Source organism: Podarcis pityusensis (genome assembly GCF_964106645.2).
Source record: "Podarcis pityusensis genome assembly, chromosome: Z".
NCBI lineage: Eukaryota > Metazoa > Chordata > Lepidosauria > Squamata > Lacertidae > Podarcis > Podarcis pityusensis.
In genome coordinates this window covers 28,986,635-29,008,613 of record NC_138044.1, presented here as the reverse complement: position 1 = coordinate 29,008,613, position 21,979 = coordinate 28,986,635, and the positions used below count along the sequence as shown (strand labels likewise).

The following is a 21,979-nucleotide window of genomic DNA, read 5'->3' as shown; positions in this document are numbered from 1 at the left end:
ATCACACGCACAAACTATCGTTCAGAGGTTGCAGAACAGCTTGTGCATGTGGTGGAGAAACTGAAGGTTTTTTCTCTCTTGTGACAGAACTCAGGACCAGCAAATGAAATTGAATATTGGAAAATTCAGGGCAGATCAATAGCTGAATGTGTACTGGAATTCCTTTTTGGACATGTTGGACTTGGACTAGAAGTAGGTCCTTTTTAAAATGAACTCTCCAAGCTCTGGGCAGGACTGGAACTAATGGAATTTAGATCCTAGCTGGCCTTCCTTTTGGGAGAAAAAAACACTGAAATAAAAGGGGATGGAATTTCTTTTGGATTGTCATTGGCTGCCCTCTTGTGTTTCAAAACCACATCTGCTTCTGCAAAATAAATGGGGTTGTTCACAAGAGTGTGCTTAGAATGTGGTTCTCCGATTTTTATTTTTATTTTAGATTGCAGACCACTTGAAATTTACTGGGCGACAGAACAAATCACTTAAGGAACTTTTTTGCTAAGCAAATCAAGCACATACATAATACATTTTAGCAGCAGCACCAGTGCCAGCCTGGTGCAGTTATTATGCTAATCACCAGTGCTTTTTTCTGGGGGGATGCAGGGGTAAGCATACCCCTAAACATTTTGTGAATCTTTGTACTTTTGCCCATTTACTGTATTTATTTTTCCCAATTTGAACTATTAAATGGTGATTTTCTTGAGTCACCCCTAAACATTTTTTAGGAAAAAAGCACTGCTAATCACAAGTCCTAGGCAAGATCTTTGTTAGCTCGTTCGATAATCTATACCTGATCAAAATGGCCTTGCACTGTGTCATTTAAAAAACTAAACAAGGCAGGGCCAAGTATAGATGTTATTGACTGTTCCACAGTTTCCCCCTTCCATGGAGTATACTCTGAAAATCTCAGTGCTAAGGGGGGAAATAGTGGCAACCTGCATAAGCAGGTTGGCTTAATGTAGTAAATAAATAAATAAATAAATAAATAAATAAATAAATAAATAAATAATTTATTTATATCCTGCCCTCCCCAGCTGAAGCCGGGCTCAGAGCGGCTAACAACAGTAAAGTAATACAGCATTCTAAAATCAATTCATTATAAAATCAGTTCAAATCAAATTAATGGCAACCATTGAGCTAGAGTTCTGTGAGGATTACCAAAAGAGGGGGTCAGGCTGTGCCCTGGCCAAAGGCCTGGTGGAACAGCTCTGTCTTGCAGGCCCTGCGAAAAGATGTCAAAGCCCGCAGGGCCCTAGTCTCTTGTGACAAAGCATTCCACCAGATCAGAGCCACAGCTGAAAAAGCCCTGGCTCTGGTTGAGGCCAGCCTAACCTCCCTGTGGCCTGGGACCTCCAAGATGTTTTTTGTTTGAAGACTGTAAGGTCCTCCGTGGGACATACCAGGAGAGGCGGTCCCGTAGGTACGAGGGTCCTAGGCCGTATAGGGCTTTAAAGGTTAAAACCAACACCTTAAACCTGATCCTGTACTCCACCAGTGCAGCTGGTATAGCACTGGATGAATGTGATCCCGCAGCAAGGACCCCGTAAGGAGTCTCACCGCGGCATTCTGCACCTGCTGGAGTTTCTGGGTCAGTCTCAAGGGCAGCCCCACATAGAGTGAGTTACAATAATCCAGTCTGGAGGTGACCGTCGTGTGGATCACAGTGGCTAGGTCAGGGTAAGAGAGGTAAGGAGCCAGCTGCTTAGCTTGGCGGAGATGAAAAAATGCCGCCTTTGTCACAGCTACAATCTGCGCCTCCATGGAAAGGGAGGTGTTGAAGATCTTGACAGATGGTGCTGGCACTAATTGCGCCCCTGCAAAAGGTGGGAGTTGCCCCCCCAATCCCATATCGTCCCATCCCAGCCAAAGGACCTCTGTCTTCGAAGGATTTAACTTCAACCGGCTCCCTCGTAACCATCCAGCCACAGCTTCCAAGCATCTGATCAGTGTGTCTGGGGCCGAGTCAGGATGGCCATCCATCAACAGATAGAGTTGGGTGTCATCAGCATACTGATGGCAACCCAGCACAAAACTCCGGACAAGCTGGGTGAGGGGACGCATAAAGATGTTGAAAAGCATCGGGGAGAGTATCGCACCCTGAGGCACTCCACACACCAAGGAGTGGCGCGGCGACAGTTCCCCCGCCCCAAGCACCACCCTCTGTCCCTGACCAGAGAGAAACGAGTGCAGCCATTGAAGGACTGTGCCCTGGATCCCCACGTCGGCAAGGCGGTGGTCCAGGAGTTTGTGATTGACCATGTCGAAGGCTGCTGACAGGTCTAAAAGAATCAGCAGCTTGTTTTTGTGGTTGCTTTCATTTTCCTATGTTGTTCTGTGTTAGCCTGCTCACCAGTAAACCAGTGGTGCATGCTCGGTGGACTAGGGGGAGCAGGCAAGTCCCCTAAATGTTCCCAGTAAATTAGAGTATTAAAGTATGAAAGCTTCTGGCCGGCTTAAGGAGGATGTTCTGGAGGAGAGGGTGAGATTTGGTGTTGTTATTGTGGAATGCAGTCATCCTCTATAGACACAAAATGTCCCAATGATAGAAATGCAGAAAAACTGGGCATTTAGCAAGAGAACTATCTGGTTGCACAATCAAGGCAGATATTTGGTTGCACAACCAAGTCAGTGCAAGAGTCAGGCAAGAAAACAAAAATCCTATCATTTATAGGAGGAAGAGGGAGAGGAAGCACATGAGGAGGTCCACACTGTTTACTGTGTAAAGTAAAAAATAGTGGAGCCTTATAAAATAGTTATTTTGTCCAATTATCATCCAGTAGCCATAGAAATAGATACAGGGACTTCTGTTACACTCATCAATGGAGAGATCAACAACACAGAGGAGGCCCAAGTTCATTGGCCATGACAATAGTGAAATTAAGGACTTAAACCAGAGAAAATTTCCCAGTCCTAGGATTGGTAGTAATTCCAGCCACGTACAAAGGACGGCATAAGGTAGTAACCTCCTGGTCTACTTTATAAAGGACCATCCACCTCTATTTCGAGTGTGAACCACTTTGTGAGGTCTGCCTGAAAAGCGATATACAAATACCTTAAGTAAGTAAATAAATCTCAGTCAGACTGGCAATCTAGAAGGAAACAAGGGTCAATGGGTTTATTGAGGCTTACTCTGAGGTAGGGGTATATTTTGTATCATCTACCTGCTAAAGTCCATTTAATCAATATTTTGAGTTAAGAAATTAATAAAATAAAACTTTTTTTAACCTACTTTTCTTCTATAACTTGTGACCCTTAAAAGTGGTTTCTTGGTTATTGAATCAGTCCTTATGAAACTTCCATTCTCTCTTTAACATGCTCAGCATTCTTTCATCCATTAAGATCAGGAATTACTCAACTTTGCAGTTCTTGTACTGTATGTTTCTTAAAATTCTCCCAAACCTGTGCTAAAAACTTTGTAAGGATCTATGGTCCTCCCCTTTAAAACATATGGCCAGAAATGCATCATCCAGCCATAGATCAATTTTTTGGATGCACAATCAGAATACCAGCTAGGAATATAGGAAGCTGCATTATACCAAGTCCAGTAATGTCCATCTAGCTCAGTATAGTCTACAGTGACTGACAGCTGCTCTCTAGGATTTTGGACAGGGGACATTTCCACCCCATCAGGAAATGCAGAGGAATGAACCTCAGGCAATTGCAAAGCAAATGCTCTAGCACCAGTGGAAGACCTTGGCAATATGGCGCCGTGTGCAAAGCCAAAATTTTACACACACACCTACCTCTTGTACCGGCTTCCCAAAACCAGATATTGTCCAAAACTGGTTTGAAGTCCATATCATAATATCTGTTTCATAATTTTTGACCTGGCAATAAATTGTGAATCATGATGTGTGTGTGTTATGCCAAAATCACAATGCGGGGGAAACCATGGAGCCAGCCAATGTCTCCATCCTTATTTCAGACGTTGTAATATATTGGTATATCACAATGTTTAGGTGGTGATATATTGCAAAGTTGAAAACCAGATATCGCCTAGCCCTACCAGGTAAGCAAGGTGCCAGGTTTGGGGAAGGAGGAGCAGAGGCTCTGGTCCTCCTGTCTTCTCCCTAAAGCTGGGCAAGCACTTACAGGGCTTTGGACAGGAAGGCTCTCCCTCAGCACAGTGCCCTGGTCGTGCTGCCTTAAATTCACCCCTGCTATCACTAACCTACAACACTTCCCAGCAGCTGTTTTGTCACAGTGCCCAGAAATATTACATCCTCACTAAATACTGCCCAATGGAGAAAAAGGTTTGCATTTCAAGAGCAGAAAAGCTCTATAAAAAGGATTTCCACAGTGACAAGAATATGGCATTTCAAAATCAGCTATGGAAAGGAGAAGTCCTGGTTTGTTTCTGTTCCTCTGCTTTTCTGCAAAGATCACAAGACCTTAAGCAGTCCAACTGTTCCATAAATATATATTTGAACATGTCATGATGGGGAAGTGTGTGTATTTCAGTAGAACAATTCAGATTTATTTATATGTAAGCACATTTGGGCTTCTTGGGAAAGTTCCATTATGACTTTCCATAACACAAATGAAGTGAAAACTGGCAGCAATGACTGCTTCCAAAGTCCACCTAGAATCATCTCCCTCAAATCCAGATGCCCTAAGCAAGACTGTTTTTAAAACCTACTGGACTGAAATCATATCCCTGCCACACACCATGCAGCTGCAGGAGGAGGAGTTTGCAGAGGACAGAGAAAGATCTGTGAGTAGAAGGGTGTCCTATCTGCCATCCTTAAAACCCCCTGGGAAACTCACCCAATCAACCTGCTGGGGTATCCTTAGTAAAACATTTACATCTAGAAGTACCGGTAGCTTTATTTGAATGAGCCTTCCTGTAGCACAGCCTCTCAGTCTATAATGATGTGAGTATCCGTAACTGAAGTGAACCAATACTCTTCACATTTACCCCTGCCTCCATTGCCTTCCCCTACTTTTTGTTGTTTTTCCTATGTTGAATTTTAGATTGTAGGTACTTCAGGGCAGAACCCTGCTTTCTTGTATTCTTCAAAACACCATGCACATTACAAGGGCTCCTAAAGACTGGTATTTCTTAAGGATGCATTCTGAAACATGTCAGGGATGCAACAGTGATAATGGTAGATTTATACTGGACCATCAACACCTCATTCCGCTTTGTAAGCTGTTCTGCAATCTTTCCTCTATCTGGAGGGGCATTCTTGCACTATAGCCTAAGAAAAGCAGGACAAAGAATAAACTGGACCATTTGTGGTATAAAAAAAATTACAGGATTTCAGCAGAAAGTTACAAGATATGCACCAGTTGGAAACCAAGCAGTATGTCCTACCCAAAACTTTTACAGTATTAAAAGTAGGGTTGCATATAACTGCCCTGGTACCATCATGAAAGGGCAAAAAAAGATGTCTGGAAGGGCCCTTTATAAATCACTATCATAGACAGAAGTACCATGCAAACAGAGAATGTTAGAAGCTGGGTTTTATAAGAAATCTCAGTTGGATAACAATAAATGGTATAAAGCAGATGTTTAATAGCACTGAAATTCCATAGCAGCTCACAATCAACCATTAATAGGCTATGCAGAGGTTTTGTTTGAAAACTCCAGTAGTGTAACTAGTTTCTGCTTGTATCACAAGCTCATCTTCTATGGCCAGGGTACAATGGTTGGAGATTCAGCACCGAACAGGCAGTGATTGTCAGCCTGTTGCTGGTTTTGTTGCAAGAGCCCTCTGCTACCTTAAAGGCTAATTTGTTTAAACCAAACAGTCTTTACAAATCAACAGTTCTACCGTGTATTTCTGTCATGATGCATACTACATCACAGAGGGCTTCCTTCTGCTATGTGGTGTTGAGATTTGTAAATTTGGAGTGCTAAATTCACTGCTGTTTCCACTGCCAGTGTTTTGCAAACCAAGCCAAGCTAAGGAATGGAAAAGAGTTTGTGTTGCTTTGGATGCTTCACCATGTTTTTCATGAGGCAGCTGGAGGTTCACCTCACTGATGTTATTCACCAGCATATTCGATGTCAGGAAGTGAGTTAAGGAACTGCACCTGGTCAGCTTTTCTTCCAAAAACTGCTTATAGAGTTCCTGGACTTCTGCCTCCATGTAGTTGTTGAGTATGGAGTTTGAAAGAGGCTGCTTGTGGAATGTCATGCTTTTCTCCCCAACCTCTTCTCCATGCCAGAACTTGACAGACTTGGATTTCAACACAGGTTCATTTAGAGGCGAATGTCCTAAGGGGATATCTTTTGAGAACAAAACAGGGCCAGCAGACAATGCATCATAGGTCTGCTCCATGATGCAACCTGAATCACACGTATGGTCAGCTATGTGATCTCCTCCGATATGCAGATCAGGATAGTTCTGGTAAAGGCTTTGACCCGACCAAGATCTATACAAATCCAGCTCGTTTTCACAGTGTTGCTCTTGTCTTGGTATGCACTGAGGAGTTGACTGGGGGATATTGTTGCATCTTCTCGCAGGTGGCTTTTGTAGAAAATTCTGCTGGGGAACTTCTTGGCCTCTTTCCTTGTCGCAGCACATCAGTGCCACCTTCTCTGCAGACTGCTTCTTGGATTCTGTACAAAAGTCTCCATTTGCATCTGTATCTTTAAACTGCTTTTGCCAGGGGTCTTCTCCAACTTCTCTTAGTGTCTGGGGTTGGTGGGTCTTGTCTGGCCATTCCTCTTGGTAGGCAAAGTTGATGAGTATGCTTTCTGCTAGCATTCTGGCTGTGAATTGAGGCAGGCTGTCAAATTCGTATTGTAGATAATATTCCTTTAAAAAAAAGTGAGGGGCAGATGAAGTCATTTTGGAAATTAAGGCTCATACAACAAAAAATAACAGAACTTACTGGGCTTGACTCCATTACACTTGTTTATGAAAGGACTATCTAAGGCATATAGCTCCAGGAGATGTAACAGGGATAATGCTTCTCTAAAACATATGTTTGTACAATGCCCTATATTGATAAAATTTTGGTGGAAGGTAATAGAGACAATCAACACGACTGTAAAGAAAAATCTGAAATTTGCATAGGAAAATATCCTTTTGAATTATATACCCAATACATGGAATCTAACAAAGGGACAATATGAATGGACTCTCTGCACCCTTACTGCAGCAAAAAGACAGGTATTGGTGAACTGGAAAAAAACTAAAATGTGGTTCTTTTCCACGATTGGATTAAAGGTATGTGCAAACTCACTACACATGAACAAGTTGCAAACAAACATAGACTTGCCATGGACAAATTTAATGATACTTAGAATTCATTTGTATAAATACCATATTAGGTTAAGGTCTGGTTAACTACAATAACATTTTTTTTCGTTTTGTAATGTATACAATTTCTTTCTTTTTCTGTTTTGTTTTGTTTTTTACATGGGTACTATTTCTTTTTCTTCTTCTTTGTGTCTTATCTTACTCTCTGTATTTGTGATTATGTACTTTTTATTTTTCAATAAAGAATATAAAATAAACAAACATTTTCCCCAGTCCTGCAGCACGCAGTTGAACTCAAGCAGCAAAATGCTCTACAGAAGCTTTCCCTAACTCACTTGCTTCCTAAATGCTGTTGGGCTCTGACTCACATTACCTCTAAGCTAAGCATGGGCCGTGCTGGATGGGGCTGACAATAGCTGCTGTCCAAAAACTTTGGGGCAGGATGCCAGGTTGGAGAACATTGCTTTTCCCCAACTCTGTCTGCCCAGGACAATTGACAGATACCCTCCAGAATTTTCCCTGGGATCTTCTTAACACCCCAAGGGAAACAGCAGTAGACTTCAACTGGATCTTACAATAGTTTACAGTGTGACCCTATACATTTGCACTCAGAAGTAAGTCCCACTGAGTTCAATGGGCTTACTTCCATTAAAGTAGATAAAGGATTGCCGCCTTTATACCCAGCTACTGTTGGTCAAGTGTAAACCTTAAAAACAGTGACGCAAACTAGGGGGAAACCATCAGTGCAAATATCACATCTGCTGTCTTGTCTTATTCACCTTTACCACAGCCCTGCAAGGTACCGTATTTTTTGCACCATAACACTCACTTTTTTCCTCCTAAAAAGTGAGGGGAAATGTCTGTGCGTGTTATGGAGGGAATGCCTATAGATGGCATGCCTACAGATTTTTCTCCTCTAAAAACTACAACTACATGCGTGTTATGGTCGAGTGTGTGTTATAGAGCGAAAAATACGGTAAGTCACAATAATTCCCTTAAAAAGAAATCAGTTGTGGAAAGTGAGGCCAGAAATATTCAGTTTGCCCAAACCACACTGTGGGCCATGGCAGGACCTGAACTTGGGCTTCTCACATCCTTGTTAAATGAATGGAAGGTGGCATATTAAAATATAAGCAACTAAATAAATAAATGAAACATCAGATTCTGCCCAGTTTCTCATCTATAAATCAAAATACTTTTAAGCCCCATCTACACTATACATTTAAATCAGTATCTTGCCACATTAAACAGTCATGGCTTCCCCCAAAGAATCCTGGGAACTTTGGTTTGTTAAGGGAACTGGGAGTTTGTTAAAGCACAACTGTTCTCCACACAGAGCGACAATTACCAGAGAGGGTTAACTATCAATCCCACTGCTAGGGAACTCTGGGAATTGTAGCTCTGTGAGGGGACTAGGGGTCTCCCAACATCTCTTAGCACACATAACAAACTACAGTTCACAGGATTCTTTAAAAGTATGTATACATTTTAAAATATGCATACAAAGCCAAAAAAAAAGATTCTCATTGATGAACATAAGAAGCAGCAATCTTAGCTCCAAACTGAATCTTAGCTGCAAATCAAACCAATTCATATTCCTGCGATACAGTTACACATCTACAAATGAATATGTGTAACTGATTATTAAAAATAATGAAGCAGCACTTATGCTCAAAATTAGAAAGCCGCCGTCCTAAACCACCGTCCTAAACACACTTGTCAGGAAAAAGCATGCACACACACATATGCATCAGCCATTTGCCACTGCAATTTGTGTACAAAAGTACAAACATAAACACAGTTTAGCAGATGAAATTGCGAAACTAAATCAAATGGCCAGAGAGTAAAATCCACTGGAAAAATTGGGACATTCTTCTGAACAGAAGTGTTGCACTGTAAGTACAAGAAATGTTTGGTTTTTAAAAAATAATAATAATAGAATAAATAGTGATAAAAGTACACAACATACCTTTGCAGGAAGGCAAGAATTACATGCTCTGTAAAATCAGTAATGTAAACAGAAGCAAAACTGGAGGCAGAGGATTCCTTAGTCTCTACCTTCTTCAAAGATCCTCTGAGTACTAACTGTCTAGTGAGCTATCCTGTTCCCCTTTTCTTCTAGTACAGAATGCAACCCTCATGGAAAAATATGTGATCTAACCTCCAGTGACAACATACCCCAAAGAGGATATGATTATTATTTTTTAATGCAAAGGAGTATTAGGCAACAAGCCAAACAAAACTCATATTCTCCAAGTGACGGTTGCTACTTGAGTAATTTCGTAAGTCCATGGAAATGGGAACCAGACAATAACGAAAGTGAACTTAGTTAATTGCTCTGCTCTACAAGAAGCTGGACCTGAAAGCCCAGTGTGCAGTACAGTGGTACCTTGGTTCTCAAACTTAATCCGTTCTGGAAGTCCATTCCAAAACCAAAGCATTCCAAAACCAAGGTGCGCTTTCCCATAGAAAGCAATGCAAAACGAATTAATCCGTTCCAGACTAAAAACAACCCCTAAAACAGGAATTTGACATGAATTTTACTATGTAACAAGACCATTAATCCATAAAATAAAAGCAATAATCAATGTACTGTACTATAAAATAAATAAGACAGTATTGTAGATGATAAAAAAATAAAAATAAAAAAATTCTTACCTGCACTGATGATAGTCATTGTTTGGATGGGGGGCTTTTATCCATTTCCAGAGTCACACAATCAATCAATCAATCAATCAATCAGTAGCTGAACTGGGTTCCACACAGTCACAAAAACAAATTAACCGAAAAAGCCTCAAAAACAAAAATGCAAAATAAATAGCAAAAACAAAAGCACCAAACTTGACTTCCAAAATGTTCAAAAACCAAGGCGCAGCTTCTGATTCGTGCAGGTGTCTTGGAAACAATAGCCGACAGCCGCATCAGATGTTCGGCTTCTGAAAATCATTCAAAAACCAGAATACTTACAGTACTTCCGGGTTTTGGCATTTGAGTACCAAGGCATTTGAGAACCAAGGTACCACTGTAGTTCTTAACTGTGGGTATTCAACATAAAGGTCCAAAGTATATCTACTGTGTTAAATGTGCCATTGTAGCATTTTAGTGAAGTTATCGCCTCTCTCCCCTCCCCACCTCCCAAGTTGCTATGTAAATACAGTGGTACCTCGGGTTACAGACGCTTTAGGTTACGTGATTTCGGGTTGCGTACCATGCCAAACCCGGAAGTATCGGAACGGGTTTTGGCGCTCGCGCATGCACAGAAGTGCTAAATCACACTTTGCGCATGCACAGAAGCAACGAATTGTGACCCACGCATGCGCAGACGTGGCGCTGCAGGTTGCGAATGTTGCGGGTTGTGAACATGCCTCCCGCACAGATCACGTTCACAACCCGAAGTTCCACTGTAGCCACTTGAATGTTCCTGTAAAAACCCAATGTACAGCCACTTCTGATATAAATGGATGTTTGTTTTTAGAAAAATGCATCAAACTACTAATAACTAAATATAAATTACACAATGAAATTGCATATTTGAAAAACATAGAGTTAGTAAGGAAAATGTTTGTTAACATTTCTATACATATGGTTTATGCACAATCTTCTTCATAATAAGTTATTAATAAATATCCCATCTGCATAATTCATTACTATAATGGAAGACTTGCTTATTAGATTTTTACTTAAGCACCAGAGCTTGGAGGACAACTTCATATTTCATCTTTTCTTGCTTGCCTTTTTCCTTATTTTTATTGATCTTTCGTTCCAAGCTTTTCCTTAATAAATCCAACTTTTGGAGCATCTGCACATCTTTCCAACTTCTAGACCTAGTTTAAAAATATAACCTGAATCAGATGACTTAGCTGAACTTGTTCTTAAACATAGTTCAGCAAGAAAAAGGGGGGGGGGGGTTAGTTCTATTTCATATCTGCAGATTTCTTTACATTCCTTCATTTTTGTTCTTTACCACAAATGTCTAAAATCTCATTTCTCTCTGTTACTGGGTCCGCATGTATGTTTTCTATGGGGCTGTGAACTGTGTACAAACTCAGTGACCGAAAACCTTGGTAGTTTACTCAGCCACTTCCAACTTCAATGGATTCAGATGTAGAATCTTTTATTTCTCAATGTCTGCAGTTCCTGTTTTCAGAGGGGTAGCTGTGCCTAGTTTGTTCCAGCAAATACGTCAAAGGGTCTTGTGTGGCACCTTGAGCACCAATAGATCTATTGTGACAGAAGCTTTAGTGAACTACGTAGGTCTAATTTGTCAGATGCAAGGAATGCTAAGTCAGCGGAGAGAGAGAGAATAAGCAGTGAGGTCTGAGTAATATGATTATGACAGGGCCTGTCCACACGGGTGCTTTTTTGTGGGTATATTCTGCAACATGTTTTTGGCACACTAATCATGCATTAGTTGTGAACACGTTCTGCTTCAGTTTGTTCTGTGATGCATCCTCATTATTGAGGAATACTATATGTTATTTTTACTACATTATTGCCAAGGGCTACACAACAAAACAGAACTAAAATAAAGCACATGTCTATAAAAAGTTACCAGATTTCAGCAGGTTACAGGATATGCACTGATTGGAAACGAAGCAGTGTGACTGGCCCAAAACTCTTGCAAGCACAAACAGTACTGAAAACAGAATTGCTTATGACTGACCCAATAGCATCATGAGCACAAAACATTACGAATGTGCAACGAAAAGGATGTCTGGAGGGGCCCATAGACAAGTTTATACTGAATTGTCCACAGGTTTCTGCACAAAGTTTTGACTAAAATTAAAGCTTATGTTTTTGCGAAATAAAGACAGTGGTCAGTCACAAAGCAGTGTGGATGTTCATGCATTCTAACTAGCCAATTAATACCTGTAGTAGAATAAAAACTTGTTTTCCTGATGTAGGTCACAGATGACAGAACTGTACTTCTCGATGAATTCAGCCTTTACATGCTGGAAACTCTCTTTGAAGTCATATTCTTCCACCGGTTTCTGAACATTGCTGTTTCTGATATTAGATTTGCGCCCAGTTCTTTTGTCTTTGCCCTGTGCAGAATACAGAAGACTACTGAAACAATAGTTACACTTCACTCTTCTCAGTACAATGTGTTTCTTATATGCAAAGTGGGAATTGCTGCTGGGGTGTGTTGCTTTTATATGCTGTGACTGGAAGGATTATTGTGACAGGGAAAGAGAGTGGGATTTGTCTATCGTCTTTGCAGGTGGGATCTGCAATAAAATGTTGCTGCATACAATGCTCCTTTTCAGGTTTCTAATCCTTTTCCAGGAAACTCCATTCCCTGCTCCCTTTTCCATTTTCTTCCTCTCAACAGTCAATTCAATGCCCACTGAGTATGCTCAGTCTGGGCTGTTTGGTTGGGGTGCGGGGGTGGGGTTCCTCCTTCCAAAAAGAAAAAAGGCCTGCTGCAAATCTTATGACTCCAGTAGTAAGCCTGTGAATAGTTCCCTCTTGCATGTAGATGCTGTTGTTTTTTGTTACACAAGAATCAGCAAATGGAGAATGAGTTTACTTGGAATGTTTCTGCTGGAGTACTACCAGTGGCAGCCCTTCCACTAATTGTGGTTGGTGCTCACTGGGGTTGGTTAGGATGGAAGGCATGGAGGCCAACAGTAGTTGGAGCCAGAGCCAAAGAGCCAATGAGTTCTAGCTTTCCCCTCCTCCTCCTCCCTGTTGGGTTCTATGAAGGCAGCACTGAGACGAAGGAGGAGGAAGGTGGCATGCAGAACCACCTCTTGGACAGCTTGCAAGTAAGAAGGCAGGTTGAGGGGGACAGGGCAGTGCCCTATCTGCCCTAAAAGGACCAGGCTCCACTGCCTACCATGAAGCAGGGGGAAACAGCAAGCATAACTGGTGCAGAGTGGAGGGGGCAGCAGAATAGATGAAGGCACAAAATGGTATTCAAACAGTACAGCAAGACTTTTGCTTATGTAGGTAGAAAGATTTGGGCTCCACGTTATGCAGCAAAAACTCATCCTGGCAGTGAATACAGTGGTACCTCGGGTTAAGTACTTAATTCATTCCAGAGGCCTGTACTTAACCTGAAAGTGTTCTTAACCTGAAGCACCACTTTAGCTAATGGGGCCTCCTGCTGCCGCCGCGCTGCCGGAGCACGATTTCTGTTCTCATCCTGAAGCAAAGTTCTTAACCTGAAGCACTATTTCTGGGTTAGTGGAGTCTGTAACCTGAAGCGTATGTAACCTGAAGCTTATGTAACCCGAGGTACCACTGTACTATTTATTTAGGATGTGGGCAAGGGCATTGTTAGTGCGCTTGAATACTGCCAGTTCCCTGTATCATCCTGAGGATGTAGAAAAGGAGGAACTTGGATCACGTGTGTTCCTAAATCAAGATGACTGGCTTGAAGCTATTTTAAAACTTGGTTATCAATGTGATTTAGTCACAGTTAGGTAGTAATAGAGTTGCAGTTTCCATTCTGATTATGAGGCTGTCCCATTTCCTTCTAACCGAGGCTCATTTTCGCAAGGTAATGCTTCCCTCATTTTCCAGATGTTGTTCACTCCCAGGGAGCTGTTTCCTTTTCAGATCAACTAAATGCTCCATTACAACAGTATTCTCCCATGACTTCTGAACTGAGCCTCACCAAGTGACCCACTATTCCATATTATATAGTACTGGCTGTCCCCAATACGTTTGTCTCTTGTCTGGGGAATATGTTCTCCAGTACTACCTGGGCTAGTCCTGAAATGCAGCTAGTGCACAGTCAACAAGAGTGTCTCCAATTCTATACCTCTATTTTGCATACCTCCGAAAAAGCTGCATCTCCAGGCTAAACAAACTGCAATGGCTGGCTTCCTCCTATGAAGGTTTTTACAATGTGAACACAGGATAAAACAGTCTGTAACCCTGCACTGGGTCTGGTAGTAAGCTCCCCTGAACACATGGAGACTGTTTTCTGAATGCATCAGTTTGCATAGTAAGAGGTTTTCCCTCATCAGATTGCAGCTGGTCCCACCCTAAGTTACCCACTTTCAGCGTTGACTGTTACTACTTGCAGTTTCTTTTCCTGATATCTTTTTACTGTCTGTTTTTGGGTTAGCCAAAGCCTTTTGATTCCAGATACTAACTGAAAGACTTTAGAGTCCAAGATAGCCAGGTGTCCATCCACAATGATTCTTTACCAACCCCAATTGTAGCTGGGATTCTGGGTCAGTTTTAATCCCTTGCAGAAGGTTCCTCAGGAAGGATCTCATCTTACTTTACAATGACCCTCCTTTGGGCTTCCCTTGAACTAACACTGTGATCATTCTAATTCCCGCTGAAGCTCTTGGGCGTTGCTGGAATATGATTTCTCTTTTGAGTACTGTTGTTTGCTGCACCTGGATTCACTCACCCAAGGAAAGAGATCTTATATAGTGGATACGACTATCCGTAGTTACCAGCAACAATGGCTATGTTCTACCTTCATCACTGGAGGTGGTATGCCTCTCAATACCAGTGGCTGGGAATCAAATGGGGAGGGGGTTTGTTGTTGCCCTTGGGTTCTGCTTTCAGATTTCATACAGACATCTGATTAGCCACTCTTAAAACAGGATGCTGGATGATGGTGGGTCTCCAGCCTGATCCCACAGATATCGTCTTACTTTCTTCTCCTTTCCACTGTTGGCACCAATGCTAAGTACCCTCAACTTCCATAAAAGGTGAGACATCCGGGGGCAGGGTTACATTGGAGAATTCAGATTAGTTGGATGAGAGAGAGAGTGAATACTGGGCATTTATTATATAATAGCTGTATATTTGCAGATATACAAACAAAACCAACTGGAAGCAAGCAGGCTCCTAAAAGCAGACAACTCGTCATCCTTTCTCCAAAGACAGCAACTGCATTCCAAAGGGAATCCCTTTAAGTAAAATAAATCACAGCTCACTTGCCTTCTCTCTCTCCGTCTTTCTCCAGATGCAAGCTTCTTTACACAGTTTTGGCCCCTCAACCCCATTAGCTGAAAAGTATTATTTGCAAAAGGGAGGGAGATTTATGGCTATCAATGAATGCTAATGTTAGTTTATTAAATGTCTGAACACATCCTGACTGTCATGTGACAGATGCACTCATTCAAGACAGGTAGAATTTTCTCCCAGTGGAGATAGGTATCATTGAGGATAAATCTTTTTTTGCTATCAATTCAAAACATATCCATTCTCCCTGGACTTTAGGGGTTCATAATACAACTGTTTTAGGAACTGGAGCCTTATAATACAACTGTTGCTGTGTGTTGCCCTGCCTAATTTTATATTATTGTAATTTTACATTTTTATTGATATTTCATTCTGTATGTTAATGTAAACTTCATGCTTGCCAGGGAACTTCAGTTGAAGGGTGATCTAAAATACATTAAGTAACTAATTATCACAGACAATCAGAAGCATTTCCTAATTATTATTTTTTATTATTCATTAAATTTATATTATATTGTGAAGCCTAATTACGAAAGAATGGTCTGTGTAGGGGTTCACCTGCATTAAGAAATAAATTGCTCAGAGCCAGAAAGGAAGAGTTGAAGCATTTTAAGCAAATTAAGCCAAAGCTAATATAATTACAATATATAATATTTCTAGATTTCAATGGGATATTCCAACATGTGCTTAGATCTAACTCACTGAAACCATTAAGACTTAAAAATGTTTAATTTTGACTGGAGAGTGCCCAGTGTGTCTTGCAGAACTGGGAGGCCTATTGGTTAGTGATACTCAATGTCTACAGTGAAGGCTAGTAAAGGTTTTTTTCCATGGGAGTGCACAAACCCAGTAACATTTAGAACTCCTCAAACAGTTGGCTCATTTCCCCTTCCAAGCTCCTTGCAACACAGAAACTTTTCCCCTTCCTTTTTTTCTTACTAGATTCTTGACTAGGCTACTTCCTGTATTCCCACACTAGATTATTACATTCTCATCTATAATTGCATAAATGGTCATTGTCATTATTTGGCTCACAGCAGTTAAGAAGAAGAAGAAGAAGACACGTAATCTATGCCCTGTAGAAAATGAATGTTCATAACCATCTGCCTTGCTGTATTCCTTCCTGAGATAGATAACACTTAACAAATAAATTATTTAATTTAACTTTATATCCTCATAAAAGGAAAACTATTTGCATGTGGATACTTCATAGTCCAAAAGGGTATCGGTATCTCTCTCTCTCTCTCTCTCTCTCACACACACACACACACACACACGGGAAATATCTGCAGGTTTGGGAGAACCCTAAGAAGTAAAAAAAACTTTAATGGGGGTAGAACCCCAAAGAGCCTAATGAGGACTGAGCATGCTCAGGGAACAAGGAATGCTGACTGTTGAGAGGATGGGAACAGGAAATTGAGTGATGGTGAAATGGAGGATCCTAGAAGATGACAAGACAGGCTAGGAAGAATTCTGAACAGGAGCACCCCACATTTTGCTTCAGGTTCCACTTGTTAATTATAAGACAAGCGGCAGCCCTTGCAAATATACCAGGCTGGCATGCATGGTTCTACCACCACTTATCTTCTCAACAACCTTGTCAGGTGGGTTAGTGACCGATCCAAGGTGACAGCTGAATAAGGATTTGAAGCTGGCCTGTGTTAACAATCAAAACACTACACTTCATTAGATCTCGTTGACTTTAGGAGGTGAATGTAAGCTCCAAGTCAGCTCCAACAGCTCCTACCAAGCCTTGAAGCTGCTCATCACAAATCTTCCCCCTTCCCCACATCTTTAAAGGCAGGCATCTGGTCATCTAACCACCAGCCCCAATTCTAATCCTTCCTGAATCAGGACAGGGAAAGAGGAGTGGAATGAGGTACCTTATTAATATAAATAACTTAAATAAAATCAACGGCAGTTTCATGGACCAATTCTAGTAGGAATGGGCCTACTTGTTTCAGTTTTCCATCTTTTTCCACTCCTGGCAATGTAGAATAGCAATGGCCAGCCTTTCTGGCAAACGGACCACAAGGCAAGAGTTTGAGGCGATACCAGTTTTGTGCCCCAGTGTCCAGGGCTTACATGTTCCATGTAGAAAAAGCGATAAGTCTTTTCTTCCTTCAGGCAGCAGGGACACAGGGAGCTAGCTGCCTTATTTATATCAGTGGTAGCCAGACAATTGGCTCATCAAGCTAAGAACTGTCTACACGGACTGGCAGCAGCTTTCTCCCACGTGTCAGGAAGGAGTCTTTTCCCAGCCTTGCCTGGAGGGACCTTCTCATAGCTGTCAACTTTCAGATTTGAAAATAAGGGATCAGAAGCCTCGAAAATAAGGGATCAGCAGCCTCACCTGTCCCAGGGACAGTCTACGGGATATCTAACAATCCGGGATAGCAGCGGGAAACGGCGCTGGAATAAGGGAATTTCCCGCAAAAAAAAGGGAAGGTTGACAGCTATGGACTTTCTGCATGCAAAGCAAATGGTCTACCACAGAGCTGTGGCTGTTCCCCGATTCATTACAAGTTCCAACTTCGTTGGAGACTTTAAAGCAGAAGTTGGATAGCCATCTGCAATGGGTTCTTCAGTTAAGGTCCCTGCACTGCAAAAGGGGGTTGACCCTGGGTCCCTTCCACCTTGGTGCCCTCTGGCAGTTTGGGGACTACAGTTCACTGATCATCCCCAACTGCTGGCCATACCAAGCTGGCGCTGATGAAAATCCAACACCCGTGAAGGGCACCAGATTGCCCACCCCTTCTGCAGTGAAGCCACCACCAGAGCAGGGAATGGTTACTGCAGCGGGCCAAGGTATAAGCACCGTTGTCCCGCGCCCTCCCGCAACCTTTTCCTCCAAACAACAAAAAACTCCTGCCGTTCCTCGCAAGCCGCGCTTGGGGGCGCCAGAGAGTAACCACCAGGAGGCGGAAGAACGTGAGAGCGTATAAGCCTGCGTTGTGAGGGCTCGCCTTTTTTTTGAGTGGCAGGTCCAGCAGACCAATCCGAAAGTACGGTGAGCCTACAGGCGGAGAACGGAGCAGAGGGATAAAATCCAGGCAGCGCCGGAGATGCTGCGTTTCCATAGCAACTGCGAAGATTGTGGCTCGGGCGGGCGGGCGGTAGGGAGAGTTTTATCCAGGACAGAGCAGATAAAATTAAAGTGGGCGGAGGAGGTGGATGAACGAGGGTCGGGGCCCTTAGCCGGTGTGAGCATGGGCACTATTCGGGTCTATTATACCAGTGTCACAGGATCCAGGGAGGTGAGAGGAGAGGGTTTAGGCGAGAGGTAGAGACGGCTCCCACCCCCCCTGGGATGCAGCGATAGAGCCACCAAACGGAGGGTTGGGTAGGTGGGTCCATCACCTGGCGCGGAATAGGAGGGGCTCGTGGCACAGGTGTGGGCTGACTTAGAGGAAATCCATGGCACTCTGCACATGCTCAAATGCACCTTTTGGAAAAACAGGAGCCCATTCCTTACTCTCAGCTACTTTGACTTTTGGCTGTACATATCTATCTAGGCGCACGCACAAACCTTGCTCTCTTCTAAGTGGTGCTGGTGCCAGGCTATTTCATGCCTTGGGCAAGGCTAACTACTTGGGTGCACTGCTTTCCCCTGCCCCCCAAATTAAAAAATGCTAACTTCAATTTTCAAAAACAGACACCTTGTAGGAAAAAATATATATGAAAACTTGAAACTGCTACATTTTAGATTGCAGGAATAAGCCATACAACCATCTTCGATTATGTTCCAGAAATAGGAAAGGAAGTGTTTTAGCACACAAATCATTTTGAGCACACAAATGTGATGTTGAAATTTATGTCTCTTAAAAGTTTCAGTTTCAGGCACATCAAAATCTAACTTTGCCTGCCTTTGGAAATTTTGTCACTGATTCCTCCAGGTCAAGTGCCAAAGTTTTGACATGTTCGATTGATATAGTTGCCAAGCCAACTAGTCTCTTTTGCCAATATTGTTGAGCCTATGTAAGTTTTTATAAATTTTGAGCTTGAGAAACTTTCCTCAAAAGCATAAAAGAAAAGCAAAATGGTATCAGAAATGTATAAGATATAACAAAAACTAATCTGTGTAAAACTGTGCCCATCAAAGGTCAGTACTATACACCCACCTCTATCTACATCCTTGACTGCTGCCTAGTTGACCTTATGAGAGGACCAGACCTGCCTCTAAGGGAGGGTTGTTCTGCACTTTTTCAGAGCATTTATTCAGAACACTACACTTTGCTAAGTCCTGGAACCCCAGTGCTTTGTGTCAACATGCAAATAGTTGACTACTCCGTTAGAAAATCCAAATATTATGCACTATGTTTTCTTCTAACTGTCTGACCTGATTTACCACCACCACCACCCAGCTCCAATCTGACATTGCTGGAGGAATGTACATACACACACTGCCTCACCTGTGACAGAAGGGGAAAAAACAATACAGGGAAGGAAAGTCCCTTCAGCAAATGGGAAGCTCTTCCTTAGATAGCGGCATGCATAATTATGATGATGACAAAGCTACCTTGCACTTCTAGCTAAGACTGTCATGCTAACCCCACTTACCTGTGAGGAAGCACCGTTTAACTTAAAACACTAAAACAGCATCATTAAAAACAAAGTCAAATGATAGATGATCCAGTTTTAGGGATCAATGGAAAACTGGGCAAAAAGTCTTTACGAAACTGAAGCAAATAATTGACAATGCTTCACAAATGGCACAGGGAAGGGCGTTCCAAAGCAACAATGGGAAACAACCATTAACAAGTCACCATTCTAAGATATCTTGTAGGTTGTGGCATCATCATAAATTTTTCCCTGGATGATCTAAGTTGGTTTTCAGCACATCCCCCAGACCACTTTCCCCTCTCCTCAGGCCACACTCCCTCACCTGCTCTACTCCTCACCCTCCTCGAGCGCTTTTGTTTGTGGCTGAAATGTGTCTCTGAACTGTGAAAATAGATTCTAACTGGTCCTAGAGGTCTATATGGGGTAGGGGGTGATTGTCCTTCATGTAAGAGAGGCTCCATGATTCAGGGCTACCATCTTCAACAGGAATGTTTGTTTCTGCCTAGGTAAAGCAAAGGCAGTCTGATGTCATTCGCATTCTGGATGGAAACCGTATGAAGTACCAGTTAGTGGATGTGTCCATCAGTGAAAGTTTGCTACAAGAGATGAGGGACAAAGCTGGGAAGCCAGATGCGATTCCACCTCAAATATTTAATGGAGAGGAGTATTGTGGGGTAAGAGATCAGGCTCTACACAAACACAAAGACACACACACGAAGCAGCTAAGATACATAAGAGACAACCTGCTGGATCAGGCCAAAGCTCAATGTACTGTTCTCACAGTAGCTAACCCACAATTATATTTTATCCATTTGAACTATTGTCTATTGCATTTTTAGCCCAAACGTCCTCAAATGTCCAAGCACCATTGCCTTCTGTCAATGATTCTTACAACAATCCTGGAGGGCAAGTTGGGTTGAGAGATAGTGACTGCTCCAGCAAGCCTTATAATTGACTGGAGATTTTAATCCAAGCCTCTCAGGTCCAAGCTTTTTCCAACCTGATGTTCTCCAGCTGTTTTGGGACTACAGATCCTGTAAGTTCAAGACAATGGTCAGCAACGATGGGAGTTGTAGTCCAGCAACATCTGGAGAACACCATCTTGGGTAAGGTGGCTGTAACCATTACACATACCAAACAGCAGATTTGTTGGTTTCTTGAATCTATATAATGGGCTGTTTGCATTTGTTTTTAGGATTTTGAGATGCTGTATGAAGCAACTGAAAATGAAGAAGTTAGGAAATTCCTGAAGATAGGAAGGGTAGACAATGTTGCAAGAGAAGGGATTTCCATCTGAGATGTGGCTCCACATAGATATTAAAATATTGTCCAGTTTTTGACTTAGATGAAATTTGTGAATTCTGCATGTCAAAAAAATTCCAAGATATAAATACCTTAGTTGCACAAATGACAAATCAGCTTTTTGGATAACGTTTGCTTCAAGTGCCATGCCGTCTTCTCTGTGAAACAATGTTCAGCACTACCTTCTTCAGAAGCTCAGTGGAAACACATTGTTTTTAGCTATGAAAAAACATTTGAGTATAGGTACTGGAAAATATTGCACATCTGGATGGAATATTAAAACGGCAGCCAAAATCAGCTGATCTGTTAACAGTCCTTTGTCTTATGGGTAATAGTCCACTAATGTCTCATGCCCATTAAGAACATAGGAGCCCACTGGATCAGGCCAGTGGCCTTTATAGTTCAGCATCCTCTTCTCAGTAGTCAATCTGATACCTTTGGGAAGCCCACAAGCAGGATCTGAATGCAATCTGTGATTTCCAGAAACAGTATTCAAAAGCATCCTGTCTCAGACTATGGAGGCAGAGCACAGCTACCATACTCAGTAGCCATGATAGCCTTACCCTCCATGAAGTGTCTAATTCTCTTTTAAAGCCAACCAAATTGATAGACATTGCTGCTTCTTGTGTGAACGAATTTCATAGTTTTATTCAAATACAGTATGCCCGATGTGGCAGTTCATAGAACTACTTCAAACAAACCGAAAGAACCATTAATTTATGAAAGATTGCATGGTACACAACATGATACAGCCCACAGAATTAAGACAAGAGCTTCAGGATGGTTTGGGGTTCAGATGAAAAGGGGCCTGGGTATGTGTCCTTCCTCCTTTGTCATTTGTGCCATTTCATTTTAGATAGAGGAAAGTAGGCTGCAGGTGTGGGTTGGCTTGCATGGAGAAGGTCCCTGGTTCCATCTCCAGGTGGGAATGTTCCCTGCCTGAAACTTTGAAGAGCCACTGCTGGCCA

General features: G+C 42.2%; 2 protein-coding genes across 9 annotated transcripts; one reads left to right on the top strand and one right to left on the bottom strand.

Annotated features, from left to right (window-relative positions):
* Positions 1-5,495: 5,495 nt before the first annotated feature.
* On the bottom strand, positions 5,496-18,025 carry LOC308468844 (TLR adapter interacting with SLC15A4 on the lysosome-like). 6 transcript variants are annotated; one of them, XM_080991323.1, is made up of 5 exons: positions 17,965-18,025; positions 16,724-16,802; positions 12,081-12,249; positions 10,944-11,035; positions 5,496-6,764 (listed from the first exon to the last, which is right to left on the bottom strand). In XM_080991323.1, the coding sequence occupies exon 5, from the start codon at positions 6,711-6,713 to the stop codon at positions 5,799-5,801; it is 915 nt and encodes a 304-aa protein (XP_080847449.1). In that variant the 5' UTR covers positions 6,714-6,764; positions 10,944-11,035; positions 12,081-12,249; positions 16,724-16,802; positions 17,965-18,025; the 3' UTR covers positions 5,496-5,798. The 6 variants fall into 6 exon arrangements, with proteins under 6 accessions (XP_080847449.1, XP_080847448.1, XP_080847450.1 ...); XM_080991322.1 differs by lacking the exons at positions 16,724-16,802; positions 17,965-18,025 and adding an exon at positions 17,846-17,924 and having other exon boundaries at positions 12,081-12,256; XM_080991326.1 differs by lacking the exons at positions 16,724-16,802; positions 17,965-18,025 and adding an exon at positions 17,232-17,942 and having other exon boundaries at positions 6,730-6,764; positions 12,081-12,256.
* Positions 18,026-18,196: 171 nt separating this feature from the next.
* Positions 18,197-21,308, top strand: LOC308468858 (SH3 domain-binding glutamic acid-rich-like protein 3). 3 transcript variants are annotated; one of them, XM_080991355.1, is made up of 3 exons: positions 18,197-18,262; positions 20,216-20,383; positions 20,905-21,308. In XM_080991355.1, the coding sequence occupies exons 1-3, from the start codon at positions 18,212-18,214 to the stop codon at positions 21,004-21,006; spliced, it is 321 nt and encodes a 106-aa protein (XP_080847481.1). In that variant the 5' UTR covers positions 18,197-18,211; the 3' UTR covers positions 21,007-21,308. The 3 variants fall into 3 exon arrangements, with proteins under 3 accessions (XP_080847481.1, XP_080847480.1, XP_080847482.1); XM_080991354.1 differs by having other exon boundaries at positions 18,197-18,349; XM_080991356.1 differs by lacking the exon at positions 18,197-18,262 and adding an exon at positions 18,269-18,403.
* The last annotated feature ends 671 nt before the right edge of the window (positions 21,309-21,979 follow it).